General features: G+C 38.7%; 1 protein-coding gene across 3 annotated transcripts in view; it reads right to left on the reverse strand.

Moving 5' to 3' along the window:
• Window positions 1–17,063, reverse strand: part of RBMS1 (RNA binding motif single stranded interacting protein 1) — a 147,293-nt gene that overhangs the window by 59,977 nt on the left and 70,253 nt on the right. For all 3 annotated transcript variants that reach the window (XM_074910321.1, XM_074910319.1, XM_074910320.1), the window contains exon 2: window positions 7,103–7,278. In XM_074910321.1, the coding sequence (XP_074766422.1) occupies window positions 7,103–7,278 (176 nt within the window). The remainder of the gene's footprint in view (window positions 1–7,102; window positions 7,279–17,063) is intronic.

The following is a 17,063-nucleotide window of genomic DNA, read 5'->3' on the forward strand; positions in this document are numbered from 1 at the left end:
GCAGACTTGCAAACGCTCACAAATTTTACAGGCCCCACGCTGCCAAATCACCTTTTTGTTTTCCAACAGAGATCTTCGATGGTGGTAACTTTTACCAATCTGTTTTCCTAGTGCTTCTTTTACAAGCAGCTGTGGCTGAAACATTCCTTCCACTCTCCTCTCCTCCCTCGCCCCCACTTCCTAAAGGAAATTCCACGGGATCACCTCTCCTCTGGCCCCACACTGCAACAAAACTCTCATCTCCTGGGAGAGACGGAGCTTGTGCAATCACTGTGTCCCTGCATCTGTGACCACAATGCAGACACAGAGTTCCGCAGTGCATTTGTACTCAAGATTGCTTGTTTTTTAAGAGGGCGTGCTGAGGGGAACTGCTGATTACTGTTAGGCTAAATGAAATACAGAGTTCAAAAAACTTCAGTCTTTGCTTAATCACAAAAGGCAAAGAGAAAATTAAAACTATATTTATTTTAAATTCAAGACATCTCAAGAGAGTGTCTGCATCCAGAAGATAGGACTCTAGAAGACAACTTTTTTTACTTTTTTCTCAATTACAATTTCCAAAAAAATACATATGACTCCCTAATGACATTCTACAAGAAAGCGTTACTGTAAAAAAAAAAAAAAAAAAAAAAAAAAGTACCCTGGAACTCCTCAGAGTATTTCAGCATTGATTTAATATGATCATGAATGTAGAGCTGTCTAAATTTTATTTTTGTCTAATTAAAGAGCAAATATTGAGGGGAAGATATAAAGTCTTCCTTTACATCATGCCAGGCTACATGCTTCATAACATGACTGATGAAAGCAGTTGCTAAAAAATAAAGGGAATTACTATTTAAACAAAACATCACATCTCCAGGCCAATTGCAACTCCCATGGCATACGGGACAAATGCCTCGCCACTGACTGTAGAAGTCAAGCCCTAACAAAAAGGAGCATTTCAGTCTTTTTATCAGGCCTACATCTCTCCAGTGCATCTGGCAAAAGGGACATGCAAAACTCAATACTATTTCTTCTCAGATGTAGAAATGGGATACTTCATTTTGACAGCAACCTCTTAAAAGATCATCAGCTAAGACAGAAGCTAGCAGAGCCGGTTTACGTACCATACTGGCATACGACTCCTCCTCTGGCAGTTTGTCTAGCTGAGAAACTGGGTGCATCAACTGGGCAGAACACAAGTGAGATTATCTAAATCCTGGTCCCAAGGTTACTGTGGGTGTTTCTCTGCAGCACTGCAGTGTGTTCCACACCAACGTGTGCCTGCACAGTCAACGCAGCACAGTTATTACATCTAGGGAACGTACCTTCACCATTCTTGGTGTTATGTTTGCTCTGAAGAGCAAAACCAGATGACAAAGTGCAGTTAAGGGAAATCTACTGCAGACTATACCAAACTCAAACCATGCCACAGTCCTTGAAGAAGGAATAAAGAAAAAGATGATGCCGATACCACACAACATAGAGCTGAACATTACAAATCACATACCAATCAATTGCTAACGAATCTACTTCCTCCTACAACCAAATGAAATTCTGTAAACCTGGTGTTATTTATTCAGAGATGTATGCAATAATACTATTTTAAAATATGCATACATAAAACTCTAAAAGAAATAATTTGTAGAGGACTTCTTTCCACCCTAAAAAAAAGTGAGAACAATAGATAGGCTTCTGCTCCAATATAATCAGCATTAATACTGATCTTAAAGGGAACAGTTTCACAGACACTGATGTATCACACTTAATTATATGACATGAAATCATGTTCCAGATAATTATGAATGCAGTATTTCTGACAAACCATGAAATAAAAATGCAAGAAAAAAAGGACAATAAAGAGGAATGAAGAGAAAAAAATTTAAAAATTGGAGAAGTTAGCTTTGAAATCTTCCATTCCACTTTCCCTTACCACACCATCTGAGGGGGTTGTATTCACGTGCTACAGACACTTCCTTAGACTCAACTAAACAGGAGTGACCTGCCCAGACCATTCTCCCAAAGAATTAAATACAAGAGACGGTCAGACTATTTCCTAAAATCCAGGCATGTGCTTTTTCTAATTAGATATGCCTAGTAAAATTAGTAGATTTCTTGCTCTTAACTAAACACAGCAATGACAGCTCCCTGCTACAGTAAATGTCTGAGATGCAGTTCACCACTTCTCAGTCCTGAGTGTGTTTGAATGAGATGGGAAAGGGCAACACAAGGAGAGGTCACAATTACACAGCAAGCCAAGAACACGGAAACATTAATATGCTAATGGATGTCATATGACAATGAAAATAAGTGTTTTATTAAGAGTAGGAAATTGAAACAACTTTTGGGTGCTCTTGCCTCAAAGCAAGAACAGATTAGAGTATGCAGCTATAAAAAACAGAAGTCCCCATATTGTGGCAAGAAAGCTGTATAGCAGGTCTGGCTCAAATGTTTCAAAACAACTATTAGCCTGCCATTTGTTTTGGCTATGCCTGTGTTCATGATGCTAAATACTTAGGAAGGAATCCTTAAAATACTCTCTCAACAAGATACATAGTTTCCCAACGCACATAAGCAAAGGCAGCCACTACAAAGTTCTGGTTTTGTATTCCAACCATCCTGCTGCAGAACAACGGTCTGTCGTGATAATTACATCACTAACTTTGTTACTTTAAACCAGCTGCTTTCCTAATTGTAATCCCATTAAAAACCCTCATTATAACCATACAGCGATATAGGGGAAGGCCTAAGTGAAACTGTCCAGACCAAAAAGAGATTTCAAAAATACCATCTAGACTACGAACAGCTTGATACAAGAGGAAACAGCCTGGAAGGGAGCACACCAAAGGGTGGGCTGGCATGATGATTTACATTGAACTGAATGGGGAAGACCTGGGTTAAGCCTCAGAGCTTGAAATCTCACCATGGGACTGGGGTTCATCAGGAGGATGAAGGGTCTGATGCATCATCCTCATTTAACAATGCAAGTGGCACAAAAGGTGGTCTCTGAAGAAATTTAGTGTTACAGATGCTGTTGCAGGCTAGCAAATAAACCATAAGCAAGATAGTGGAAAGCACATGGCTTTGGAACCACGTGGAACCATCCACAGCAAAGCACAGTGCTTAGTGAGAGTCTAGAAAGCACCTAGAAAACGTGTCAAAGCACGTTACAGACTCCTGGCCAGATCTCCTAAGACCCAATCGCCTAATCACATAAGTCTCAACAATTTCAGTGAATAACTGAATGGATTTAATCTTGCATCTTCAGATCCAGATATTAAATAAGCTACAAGAAATGACTGTTTAACAGGCACCAACTAAGAAAGCACAATTAAAGCCTAAATAATGTATTCATAAACCGAACAACAGCTAAAGGAGGCACATCAAGCAAGTATTGCTAGCCACGCCAGAGGAAGGGAGTACAATTAGGCATTGCTGAGGTTACCACTGCTCCAGCAACCCTGTAAAACCAGCTCTCCATGGCAAAGGTTTGCTCAGTACCGATCTCATGCAATGGCACTACCTGATTTGGGGAAAGAAACTGCACAGCAGTCATGCAACTTCTTGCAGAATTCCCCAAACCATGCTCATCAGCTCCTCACTCTAATTTCTCCCTTCCTCTGCTCATGTCCTTCTATTTAGCTGATCATTCTTGTCTAGCCTCCCACAGAAAAGATAGTATCTGTGGGTCATTGCATTGACTGCTTTGCCTACCTTTACACACCTGATGGAAAGCTCTTATGGCCAGGACTGATACACGTAGTGTTCCCCCAACACTGGGCTCTGGTTCTGGGTTAGCTGTTACAACATCCTTGTGACAAACATAATACCCACCTTATTCTTCTCCACACTTCTGCCTCTGGCACAACTGATATGAAGAAATTTGTTTTCCCAGTTCAGAACTGGAGTAGCAGGCTCAAGTTTGAATGAACTATTCAGAAACGTGGCAGCTTCATTTCCCACACAAAAGCCAATAATACTGTCTGAAATAGCTGTACTCCTAGGCGTTCACAACAAAATTATAGTATGCTCTTTTCATCATGGAAAAGAGGATGAAGCTTCACCTAATAGAAGACTAGAAAGAACCAAGCAGATGAACATGGAGAGCAACTTTGCCAATATGCATCTGTACAAATTGCACTCTTGCCATTAAAGTACTTTGCCACGAATCAGGTGAACATTTGCTAGCTGTGTTCATAAATACTGCACAGCTGTACTACAACACAAAAGCAAGCCCAACACTTCTATAATTTGATCCTCTAGTAATTCAACAAAAATAATTGATCAAAATAAAAACATGGCCAAAATTAGCACTGCCAGCTGTCATGAACTAAAGCAAACATACTGACTAAAGCAAATAAAAGTCACTGTATAACCAGACCCCCCCACAAGAACTCTGTAGATTGCTCTACCTTGTATTCTGAGAAATTCTATTAAAAGCAATATTTCTCTACAATAACCATCACTGAAAATAACTTTTCAGCACAGTGTATATGATACAAGTCCATGATGATCAGAGGGAAAAATCTGTGTAGATGGGATGTTTCTCACATTTATAGTGACAATGAGGTTTTTCAACCATTATTTCCTCAACTCACAGGTGCTTCTCCTTTCATCTGACAACAGCCAAAAGATACAAAACAAAAGCCAGTGGCATTTTCCTGTACATCCACTCAAAACTGCTTAATGCCAGCTAGCAAGGTCATTCTACAATATGCAGAGCAGCGTTTTCATCCATTCTTAGCATCAAGCACTCTAGTGGACACCCTCTTATGATGACAAGATCCACACTATATGGGGAAAAGGGGCTAAAATTACTCTAAAGCCTCCCAGTAAAACCTTAGGTATTTAGAAAGAGCTAATGAAAATACTTCAGAGATCTAGAGCAAACACCAATTTCTTCACTGACTTCCATGGGTCCACGATTTTATTCTCCATTTGTTCTGTATTGTGTCAGCTTAAACGATGAACATAGTAGGTTCTCTTTCAAGAATATCATGCTCTCTATGTCCTAGAAGTTAGGCAGATTTGTAGGAAGGAAACATTTTGCATCGGAAACTTTCCATAGCCTACAAAAGTGGATTACTGAGCTTCTGTGAACAAGGAGAGAGTACTGTCATTTCTATCTTACTGCAGCATCAAGTTAGTTGCTAAGGGGCGATGTTGGCAGAGAAGCCTAAGGCTCTTAATAGATTTTTGAAAGATGTTTCAAGCCTAAAATTTCTGGTCACCTCACTTTGTTCCTCAGCAGAAATGAAGAATTTTGAGACAGGTTCACCTCTCCTCTCAAGTAAGACATTTAGGAGAGAAGTATCTCCCAGGAAGAGATGCCATGACCTTCCAAGCCTGTAAATTCACATCAGACTTGATTTAATAACTTCATGGCTGCAGTTCTTGCCTTTTCTTTATTTGCAAAATTCCAACTACAGTTATATATTGAACAGCCACAACAACAACTGGAATCTTTGGCTATTCAAGAGAAAAAAAGACCAGTTACAGCAAAGTATTGAACATATTCTTTCCAGGATATTCACGCATTGATGATATTAAGAGTGCGCAGATTAAAATGTCTTCAAAAAGAGATTAAGGAGCTATAGTAACGACTGTACAAGTAGTAGTTACTGGGTGCCTCCAGTGCAAAATAACCTCACAACGCTGTCCTAACATGAGCATGGAGGCCAAAGTTTCTTCATCAGTTCAAAAGACAAAAATGGGAATGAAAAACCCACTTTGGTAAAACATGCATTTGCAACTAAAATTCAAGTGACAAGAGGTCATTATCACATGGGAATCTGTAAAAATGCTTAATTTATCAATTAATCTTTTCACAGATTGATAATCTGTCCTCTTTTCTGTAAAACACATGGATTTCATTTGCTGTTGGAAAAATGAACAAATGGAAAATATTTTTTCTTTTAAGACCTGAGAGCAAATTATGTTTACTATGATACTAAGATGACCAATAAGTGACAACTATCCTCAAAGTCCAAGTTTTGTTTAAAGAAAGAAAGAAAGAAAAATTCCTCTCTATAAATGAGGTACCAGATTTTTTGCAATATTCAAAACCAAAGGTGCCTCACATAAGCTTGGATCCAAGACTTACAGGTTTTCCTAGCTATTTTTCTAACTTGTGTCGTGATCTTGGACGTGTATTTTTGTATATTCTTAGTTACTTATCTGCTAAATTGGACACAAAAATTACTTTGAGAATCTCAGACAGTAGCGTTACATACAAATCTTAATGATTCTCCATTCATTCAAGAGATATTTGGGTGTTTTCTTACAAGTAGTACTGAAAAATTAGCTAAGTACTTTTGATTTCAAAATAATCCAGAAAATGCACTATGCATTTTGGAAATACTAAGAATTTTAAAAATTCAGTAGAACATTTAAGAAAGGCAATTTTGAACAGTCTATAAACAACATAATTGCACAATCCCTTGACATCTGACCTACATTTGAAAGTAATTAAAATGCATGTGTTGCTGTGAAAATTAAAAAACAAAACCAAAAACTCACATAAGCAAAAAAATCTCATGTTAACAACACTGCCTAAAAACCTTCTGCTAAGTCAAGTCTACCTGAAGCTCCAGACACTAGAGAGGATTCTTACGTGGATCGACTATTTCTAATCATAAATATAATTGTGTAGTAATGTAGAGCCAACATAAATTAGTCTGAAACTAGGATAAGCATTCAAATGCACACTATAATTTACAGTGATGCATAACAATTATTTGAGGAGTTTGCATCAACAGATTATCTTAGCAGTGAACAGAGAAGACCCTCTGTTGCAGATTCTTAACAGCAAGTTCCACATTCAGGTGTTAATCTTCATTTATCTGTGATTTCAATAGCATCAGGCAGCAGTATGGGTGATCAGTTTTTTACTAAAAGCAATGGGTTGTTTCTGTTCACCACTATATTTAAACTTTCTTTGCTTATCCAAAGTGCCAAACAACTCTTTTCCCTCTCATTGCTAGGGAAGTTGAAACTTGCCAATGTAAGGATTTTTATCTATGAATCTGTTTTTCTTCCCTCGTAATCCAAACACTCATTCCATATACCTACCATCAGCTTTTAGGGTACAACATTGTAATTTATATTTAAGCATAGTACTTACGGTTGGCATAATTTTACCAGGTCCTGATCAGTGGTGTTTGGAGGCAGTGCTCTGATGTAAAGGTTTGTTTTACTTAATTGATCCCATCCTGAGTTGCTGCTGCTACTACTGTTGTTATTACTGCTGGTGGTGCTGGGACTAGGAGGAGCCATTGGGTGGGCCGGTACAATGGACTGCTGCAAAGGAAAAAGTGTGTTAGAGTAAACTATAGATAGCAATCAGAGCATGCATATTAGCTCAGTCTACAGTAGCCTGTTTACCATTTGGAGCTCTGTGTTAAATCTGTACGTAATTACTCATGTATTTTAAATACACCTGCTTTCACACCACATTTGGGACAGGATTCACAGGCACATTCTAATAAACCCAACCACCATCTGAAGCATGCTCAATGCATGACACAGGCTCAAATTATATATAAGCTCTGCTGAATGTTACTCATAGAATTTTATCACTCTTCATTGTGGCATCTGATTGGAAAATGAAGTAAGAGATACTGTTTCTCTAGGCTCCAGCAGGTATAAACTAAGTTTACATCACTATGACCATTACACGCCATAAATGAATTCTGGTGGCAGACACAAAGACTCTGCTATTTCCTTAATCTATGCAGAAATATAAAAACAATTACAAGCCTCTTTTGTATCATCTCCTTTAGCTTTTAGTACTTCACACAACACAGCTATTGGTTTTTTAAAGATAGAGACAGATCACAGACAGTTTAAGGACCAGACTTTAAATTAACTGTGTGCCTTGGCAGAACTTTCATACTGCCACTAATCTCAGTGTTTGTGGATTATTTCAAGAGTGACAAGAAAAAGATTCTTTATAACAGAAAAAAAATCAAGTTTCAAAAGGAGATAAGCACATAAGCACTTCCATTGAGTCCTCAAGGTATCTAATGCTCTTGTTCTCAACATCAGACCCTGATGGAACATAAAAATGTCCTAGAGAAAATCTGCAGTTGAGCAGTCTTAATGATTTGCATTAACAGCAGTGTAGCAGGACACTTACAGAAAGTATTATGAAAACGTCTCTGGTGTTGTAAGAGAGGAATACTTTAATGAATATACTAGAGAACTAGTATAGTTCTAGTCTTGTGGCTACAAGGTTTTCACTGACAAAAAGAACTGGCTGCATGTAGCCCCTTCCCCGCAAAAATCCTGAGCTTCCATGGCTCGAGAAGCTCAAAGCGAAGAACCACCCTGTGAACTGTGGAGGAAAGGCGTGGGGTGGGGCGAAACAAAGTGGAATACAAAGTGAGATGTCAGTGTAGACTCACTTGTTCCCGCCCCAGTGCCACCCTCTTCTTTGGGCTAGTACAAAGAGTTGCGTAGTCACAGCCTGAACCAAAAAAAAAATTATCTTCCCTGATCTGGTTCACCGCATGTGGTTTTGTGCTACGCAAAAGCTTTGGCTGTCACAAGGCAGAGAACAGGAATGTGGAGGCAGAGAGGAGGGTATTACAGTTTAACTTGGTTTAAAGCATCCATGAAACTATAGACACAAGAGAAGTGAAATAATTTTGGAGCTAACCTTGGGAAACTGGAATGAAACTGTGAGTGGCAGAAAGGGCATACCTTATATCACATACTTTATCTTTTTTGTGTTCCCCTAGGAAGGTTTTGAAATCTTTCAATTAAGCATATTGCAAAGCTTATTATACAGCAATAATAGCCTTAAACAGCAAACTGCAACACTCACTATAAAAATCAACATCGATATGTAGAAACATTTTGTTGCCCAATTTATTTGAACTGAAAATTAGCAAAAAGAAGGAAATATATTCCTGATCATTTAACATTTCAAAACTGAATATCAGTATTTCATTGCCATAGGGTTGGAGGTTTTTTGGTTTGTTTTTAAATAAAGATTTTTAGAAATATCAAATCTCTTCCAAAGATTTATACTTGGATTTGAAGTGCTGATCTAGAATTTCTTCCAGGCATGATTTAAAATGGGAAAAAGATTAAACCCTCCCTCCAAGTTTGTAATGGAAACATTGACAGATTTTAACTATAGCAGCACAAGTCAGGCTGTCAGACCGTTCTGCTTCCAGTAATGCCAGGCAATTATTTTTAGGGTTACAAGCAATGCAGAATGACAGAGCAACTAGTTTCAAAACATTTTCATAACAAACCGAACAAATTTAGTCTGGCACTGTGCTATTCTTCTCTTCAAAACCCCTTCAGTGGAGTTCTCAAAATGCACACAGTGATCAAATGCACAACTGCTCCGTTCAAAGTTTCGAAACACACACTTGCCTCATGCATGCACGTACAGCTGACATAGAAGTCAACATACACATACCAGTCTTCATCTTAACTGGTAATTACTACTAGAGATTAAGAGCCTCGACTGTTTTTTGCATCTTTCCTTTGGTTTTGCTTTTACTTCTTACAATGTTTTTCCATGTTATGAAGTTCTGGAGTTTTGCAAAATCTTGTCACCAGCTGGCCAAAGACAGGAGAGGAAAATGTGTGTGTTTGTGTGTAACGAGACAGGAATCTTAACTCTGTCTTCATGTAAAACATAAAAACTCCATTCTGAGAAACTGAAACATTTATTTCAACATGAAATGCTCTACTGCTAGTGGTCACATCCAAATATGATGGGAATGTAAGTGTGATTACAGTTGTCTTCCTAAGTTTACAGACAGAAGGTTTTTCACTGCTTCCACAGAAACTCATACCTTGACCAGCATTAAAGGCTTTACAAAACACAGATGCTGGGCGTACTGCAGCTCTCAAACTCTGCAACCCAATGACACAGCCAGCCATTAAAGGGCCAGTGACATCTTAAAGCCATATGACTTGAACACATTTTTTACATTAAAACAATTTTAAAATCTGAATCACTCTTTCCGCTCTGTTCCTCATCGACGACTACTTGTAAAAACAAAAGAGGGACCTCTATAATGTAGTTCAAAGGGACTTTTCCAGTTGCAGTTGCTGCAAAAGGCTTGGCGGTGGCGCAGAGCCTTGCTGCTGTAGCTACGCTGGCAGAGCCTCCTACGCTGACAGCGCATGCCAAGAGAAGAGTTTTTCTACCGGTGTACTTGCATCACCTCCCAAAATGGCATAAACTAAGCTGATAAAAGTTCTCTTCTGCCAGCACAGCTGCATCCACACCTGGGGTTTTGCCAGGGTATCGACGTCAGCAAGGATGTATAACTTTTTTCCACACCCCTGGCTGATACAATACTCACTGGCAAGACATTCTGCAGTGGAGACCTGGCCAATGTTTGGGCCTGTTTGTTTAGAAACAGCTTCCATGAACATTAACTGAAAGCTTATTATAAAAGCTGAAATCAATTTTGAAAAGTTTTTTTTCAAACTGTAGTCTCTGCTGCAAATTTGTATCAAGACCTGTTCTTGAGATTTTATCATATAGACTTCACAATGGTTTGCAATAGTGTAACATACATAAAAACACATTCATTAATTTTTCTTTTTAATTATTGCATTTAAATTAAAACAAGTAGAGGAGGAATAAATCTAAGTAACAGACCATTATTTCTTGTGACAATATTCCTCTTCACAAGAAATATCATTTTTACACTGGTTTGCCATTTCCTCCTTAGTCTTCACTTCCAAAGGTAATTAACGATTATTCCTTCTCCACAGCAATTTCCTTCCTGTCATCTTCAACAAACATCTAAGCAAAAAAGGTCAGTGACAGAATAATCATCCCATATGCTGTGATCACACTATTCCATTCTGGAGCCAGCTGTGAGGAGCTCCCAACACTCTCGCCTGATCTCCGAGGGACCTTCCCTCCAGTCCTCCACAGCCCGACCGCAGCAGTGGGAAAACCACAGGTACTCATTAGGAAAAGGAAAAGCTCAGTGACTAAACAGTACCCATGGAGTGCCTTAAACCAAGGAAAACTGCCTGCTTGTGATTATTCCTGTTTGGATTTTATACTGAGGAGAAAACACAAGTACGGAAAAACAACTGGAGGATATACTCATCTTTATATGAACCATTCCTGTCTTATAAACCACTCCATGCTTAAGGACTAGAAATGAGTCAGAGCAGGATTTTGCCTGCCAAGGAGGAGGAGAAGCTCTTCTCTGTCAACAGGAAAAAACCACACAAAAAAACCACCGAACCAAAACAAAACAGAAGAACCCTGAGAAATTCCTTTGACCTGGGAGCTGAGAGATACTGATCCTTGCTGCCTTCAGACAAAAGTCCACGGAAACTCCAACAAGCAGAAGAATTTGGATAGCGACTGCCCCAAAACAGAGCATGATTATTACGGTAGCAATCCATTTAAGTCTCTAACTTTGTTTTATAAAAGCATGTCTATGATGTTATATAACGTGCCAGCATTTAATTATGAGTTCCTTCACTCAGCTAAAATTCCTGATGGGAAAAGTACCATGACTTTTAGCAACAGAGTTAGTTCTCACACATCTACTCTAAATGCAAACCATAAATTACATCATACATTAACTATCTGATTTAGCTTGAACTGCTACTTGTATCATCTCATAGTTTCACAATCTTGTCACTGGTGTTTGCCTAGCTTTGTTGAGGTGATTAAGCTTAAAGTACCTGCTTACCTCCAACTTCACCTAAACTCCCCAATTTCACTAAACAGCATTTTGAAGAGGCACCTTCAGTAACTGACACTGATAAAAAAATTACCATGTATTTTTGTGGATGGGTGCAACAGTGATAAAAAGCATTAAATTACATGAATCTGGTAAATTTCTGGATTGGGGGTTGGTTTTTTTTATTTTTTAATCTACTTAACACAGAGCTTTACATGTACAATGAAAGTGAAGGCTCAGGAAAAAAGAACATGCCACATCCAGTGAAGCAAGACACCACCACACTTGGTGCACAACTTAGGAAACAGGAGGTTGTTTGGAATAAAATCATGTCCCAAACAGAAATAAAAATTCCAAATGTTTAATAGAAATTACTGTTCACTAATGAAGACAGTTGCTTTATCAACAACTTCTAGATAAGGAGACATTAAACCTTGAACACTTAGTCTAAGCCTGTAAACTGACAGCTGTAGAGGAGATGCCATTTTAGGTGTCCTGCACTATTCTATTTCATGGTTTCCATCATCATGTCTGAAACGTTATGGCAAGCACAACTGTATTTCTGGAGGCCTCTCCAAGCCCAATTCTCAGTGGACATGAGTCAACCAGTAGAAAGTTCTTCCGCTGCTGTATTCACATCTCTTGCCTTAGGGTAAGTTCCCCAATTGTTCTTCAGTCTGTCAGCGTTTGTCACAAGGAAGATTCAGCAAGTCAGCTGCTTTCTAAGCATTTTCAGGATGATACCAGTATAAACTGTAGAGAACATCTCAGAAGCTGGGTCCTCCAGACTCCTGTTAAAAGTCTCCTCAGGAGGGAAAAACTCTGAGACCTGTCCCCTTTTTATTCCTTTAAACCACTGACCTTAACTTCTCTTTGCACAGGTAAAGAACATTGTCTCACAGTCACACTGGAAGAGTCAACAGGACTATTCCAGCAAGGGCTGGTTTACTGCACAAGGCTAAGATCACAGATATTGTGTCTTGTGATCATACAGAGCTATCTGCACAGCCAGGATCCAAGCCTATTCCATCTTCCTTTAGATAGTGAAGATGGGTGTTTGTGCTCCAGCCACATGGAGCAGAAACAACGAGGTGCTGGGAAGAGGGAGGACCCTGTGGGTGGAGGCTGGCATCAAGCACAAACTCTCCCTGTTACAAAATATCACAGACAGCCCAGGAGCACCTGGAGATTTAGCCCTGGGTTTCTCCCAAGCAGCTCTCTAAACTTCCCATATCTTGTCATGGAAGAAGCATGCCCAAAATACTACAGCTGGTGTTAAGATAATGATGGACTGCCATCAAGAGGTTGAAAGTCAAGTACTCAAAAAAAAAAAAAAAAAAAAAAAAAAAAAAAAAAAATCACACTGAACAGGGGGGAAAAAAGAAGCGCCCCTCAGTTTTAAATTTATTCCTTAACACATAAGTTTTAAGAGGATCTTTGCAAGATAAAAATAGAGGATTATGCCCCTTTTCTTGCCTGTATGTTATAGCCAAGTCCTATGAAAACTATTTTTCTAAATATAGAGGACAGTCAGGAGGAAATATAAAGAAACAAAAAACATAGATGGATATCATCATGTATCTATAAAAGAAAGTTATAATCACTTTGACTTTTTTTTAATTAATACTGGCTGTCTTCAAGTCCATTGTGTTTTAACTAATTTGAACCATCTTGCCATTAAAAAACAAGAAACATTTCAGCAAAATCCAGGAAAGCGGTCAATACACCTTTTTCCTGAGCTATTTAAGAAGTTCTTCCTTGAAATACAGAAGTGCAGGAATGAGTAGGTGCTTTTCTCAGCTGCTTTTCAGAGATCTTCAGAGAGCAGCTCTATCAGCAATGAAACAAGAAAGTCTAGCATAAGCACTGAGTCATACATAGCTCAGATGCTCCTAACAATTTTAACCTGAGACTATTCTGATTATAACCCAGATTCTCTCCCCACTGACAGCTGTTTTGCTTCCTTTTCCTCAGGATGGTGAGAGGACAAACCATCCACCCTTCACGGTAACATAACAAGACTAAACTTGTTCTCTCCAGAAAGTAACAACTACTAACAACATAAAGTACAGAAGTAAATCATTCCAACTTGTTACAAAATGTCACATTCCGGAATTTTGACATGAGGTGGAACCAGTATTATATGTTAGATGTATTGAAGCTTAATGCAGCAGCAATCTTCTGCTAGTAATGAAACAAACCTCCAAATCTATGTTATCTCCTTTTTATGAAGATACATGAAAAAGTGGGAGCATAATCCTGGCCATATTGAACTATACGACAAAACCCATGCTGATGCTACCAGTTTTTTCTCCAAGAAAAAGATTTTTCCCATGATTATTACTACTGGAAAAAAAAAAAAAAAAAAAAAAAGCTATCTCCTACTTGGAGATGGCAGGGGAGGTTGCAAAAACAGAACAAGCAATAGATACTGGAAGCTTCTCTTGGTTCAGGTAGCTCTTCTGAAGTCTCAGTGATAATGAAAACTCTTCAAAGTTCCCCAGAGCTCACCTACTCCATTGATTTTATCCTCTGTCAGGGATTTTTAAATGCTCCACTGACTAACTCTCCTAGTCCAGAGACAAATAAAAGTGCTGGATACATTAAACTAGTCACGCCAGAGCACAAAAGGTATCACAAAGGAGAGAGATGGGAGTGCTGAACTGGGCCATGTCCTGTTCCTCTGCTGGTGCTGTCAACCCTCCCCTCTTCTGCTTGCTCATCATGAATCACAGCATCCTCTTCCCTTTCAGTTTTATACCTGGATTCCCTGGACAACCCTCAAACAATACGCTGGTACCATGCTCTAGCCATAACAGAATTATAGACAGATTTAAAGCAAAATATTGCATTTTAGATTCTGAAATTTGAACAGGCTGCAGCAATTCAACAGCTAGCCTACATTAAATATAAAAAGAAAGTCAAGACACTGAAGTGCCTGAAGAAAGAGAGCTTGGTACTAAGATCTACCAGACAAAAAAACATGTACATGTTTTTGTGGTTAGCCCTTCATTGAGCAATAGACACCAAAGAATTCACTGCCAATTTTCTTCTTGACTCTAGTAAATATGCAGACCTATTTCCTTCAGTGAAACCAGCTAATGCTTTTTTTTTTTCCTCAGGATCCAGAGAGAAAATGGTACTGAATCCCTAGACTATATAAAGTTTTTGTTCCAGTCTGAGGATTCAAATCACAATCAGAAGAAAACATCCACTTTCAGAGAGGCTTAACTCATACTAATGGGTTTATGCAAGCCTGTGAAAGGTAGTAAGTCCAGGACGTGACACTGAATACAAATAATAGAAGTAATTCCTCCCTTGCATTACACATCTGTTGGTACAAGTTAATAGCAGGGTATAAAATCTTACTACATTCTCCACAACAGGAAGCATCCAAGATATCACTGGTAGGGGAAATGCTTCAACTGAAACAGCAATTAATTTAGAAACTCCTGTATCATGCAGTAAATAAGACTAGACCAAGGATGGTCAAATCAGAGCTGGCAAATCACATACTGCTCACAAGCACTTTAGTGGCAGCCCAGAAGTCAGTACTTAGAGACTCTTAAGTCAAAAATTACTCAATACGCTTTGTATGTCTCAGACTGCATGATAGGAGAGGGGCCACACTGGGTCATATGCTAGCAGGAAGGTCCTACATAGTGGCATGGGCCATATTTCCAGTGGCATCCATGAAACAGAGATAAGCACATGGACGATTTCTTAGAGCATTGAAAGCAGCAGCTATTGAGGTTTAAGGGGAAAAGTGCAGAAACGTAGCATTTGCACACACCTCTCAGATGACTATTTCAGTCCTCACAGCATTCAGAGGTTCAGAAATCCCTAAACTACAAGGTCATAGTAATCTCTTCTCACTGTATATAGGACTCTGCTTAAGCGTTCATTAAACGGGAAACTCCTACTCACTACTACCAGTTAAAAACTCTTCAGGTGTCAGCCCAAAACAGATTTAAAAAAAAAAAAAAAAAGACCAAGTATTCAGGCAATTGTTCTACTTCATGAAAGCTGTCGAATTCCCAGCATACGAAAAAAAGATCCAGCCAAACTGCAGCTGACACATACAGAATTCCCATAAATAGTTTCACTTCCCTGTCAGTCATCAAATGTCTTGCAATTATTATTTTTTTTAAAAAGGGGAAGAGGAAGACCCAGGGAATTTCACAGCAGTCAGCCCAACTCCAATTCCCAGAAATATTCTGGAACAAATTATTGAACAACCAGCTTGCAAGAATGTAAAAGATAACAAAATGACAGAAAAAAAGTCGTCAGAATAGATCTGTCAAAAACACATCACATCAAGACAATCTAACTTTCTTCACCAGCAGCACGACCAGCTTAGGGGATGAAGTAGAAGCAGTAAATATCTAGAGATCTTGACTGACTGAGACTTCCAACACCATCCCACATGATATTTTCATCAGCAAAACAAATAAATATTGACTAGATCAGCAGTTCCCTTTCTAAGGCCCTCTGTAGCAGCGAGGTGTGGACTGGAGCACAGACTAATAAACTCATTAGCTTCTCAGCACGCACTGTCATGGGAGGGGAGGAAGCAGAGCAAAAGGCACACTGAAAAGCGTCATCGATCCTATCACTTCCTCCTGCTCCCCAGCCCTCAAATTCACGGTGCTTCTGAAGCCTTTTGGTTTTAACCACTGCATAATCAGTGAAGATACCCTAAACAAGACTGAAGATCAGAAGGTGCACTAATACCTTTAAGTAGAAAATGCTGCTCTGATTAGGATAACACAAAGTTTCTATCTTGTTTTATTTAGAAATAAAAATTATAAACAATCAGACATCTCCCATAATAAAAAATGCAAATTAAAAATGGCAATTTTTCTTATTGATGGAATCTGGAAACAAGAGTACTGAGATCTGAAAATAAATAATGTGTATTACCCTCTTACTGCATTTATAGTGTAATGGGAATAAGTAACATACCAAAAGCAGCACTACCAGGTGAGACTTAAACGTATAGAAAACAAAAGATCTGGATTTATCCTGCATATTTTTCGGCTCCCTTGCAGGAAAATAAGAGACAGCAGGTAACCATTTCTCTAAGTGAATCCTGCAAAAACTAAGCTCTGGACATGAGACTTTCCTGCATCACACAAAGCAGTTACTTCTACTCAGAGGATAGGCTCTTCTATTAGAAAGCAGATCTTCGACTCAACTGCTATTTTGTTCACCTTTTTTGTCATTACCTGTTGCAAATTTTTACCTCCAGTGCCAACAAATAAGGCCACAGACAATATTCAATGTCATCGAAAGCCTACTGTTTTCAAGTACCTCTATTTATAATACGCTAAAATACATGTTCTTATGGGCATAGATAATTAAGTTTTTAATTTCATAAAGTAGTAAATATGCAACATG

This window comes from Athene noctua, chromosome 7 (genome assembly GCF_965140245.1).
Source record: "Athene noctua chromosome 7, bAthNoc1.hap1.1, whole genome shotgun sequence".
Lineage (NCBI taxonomy): Eukaryota > Metazoa > Chordata > Aves > Strigiformes > Strigidae > Athene > Athene noctua.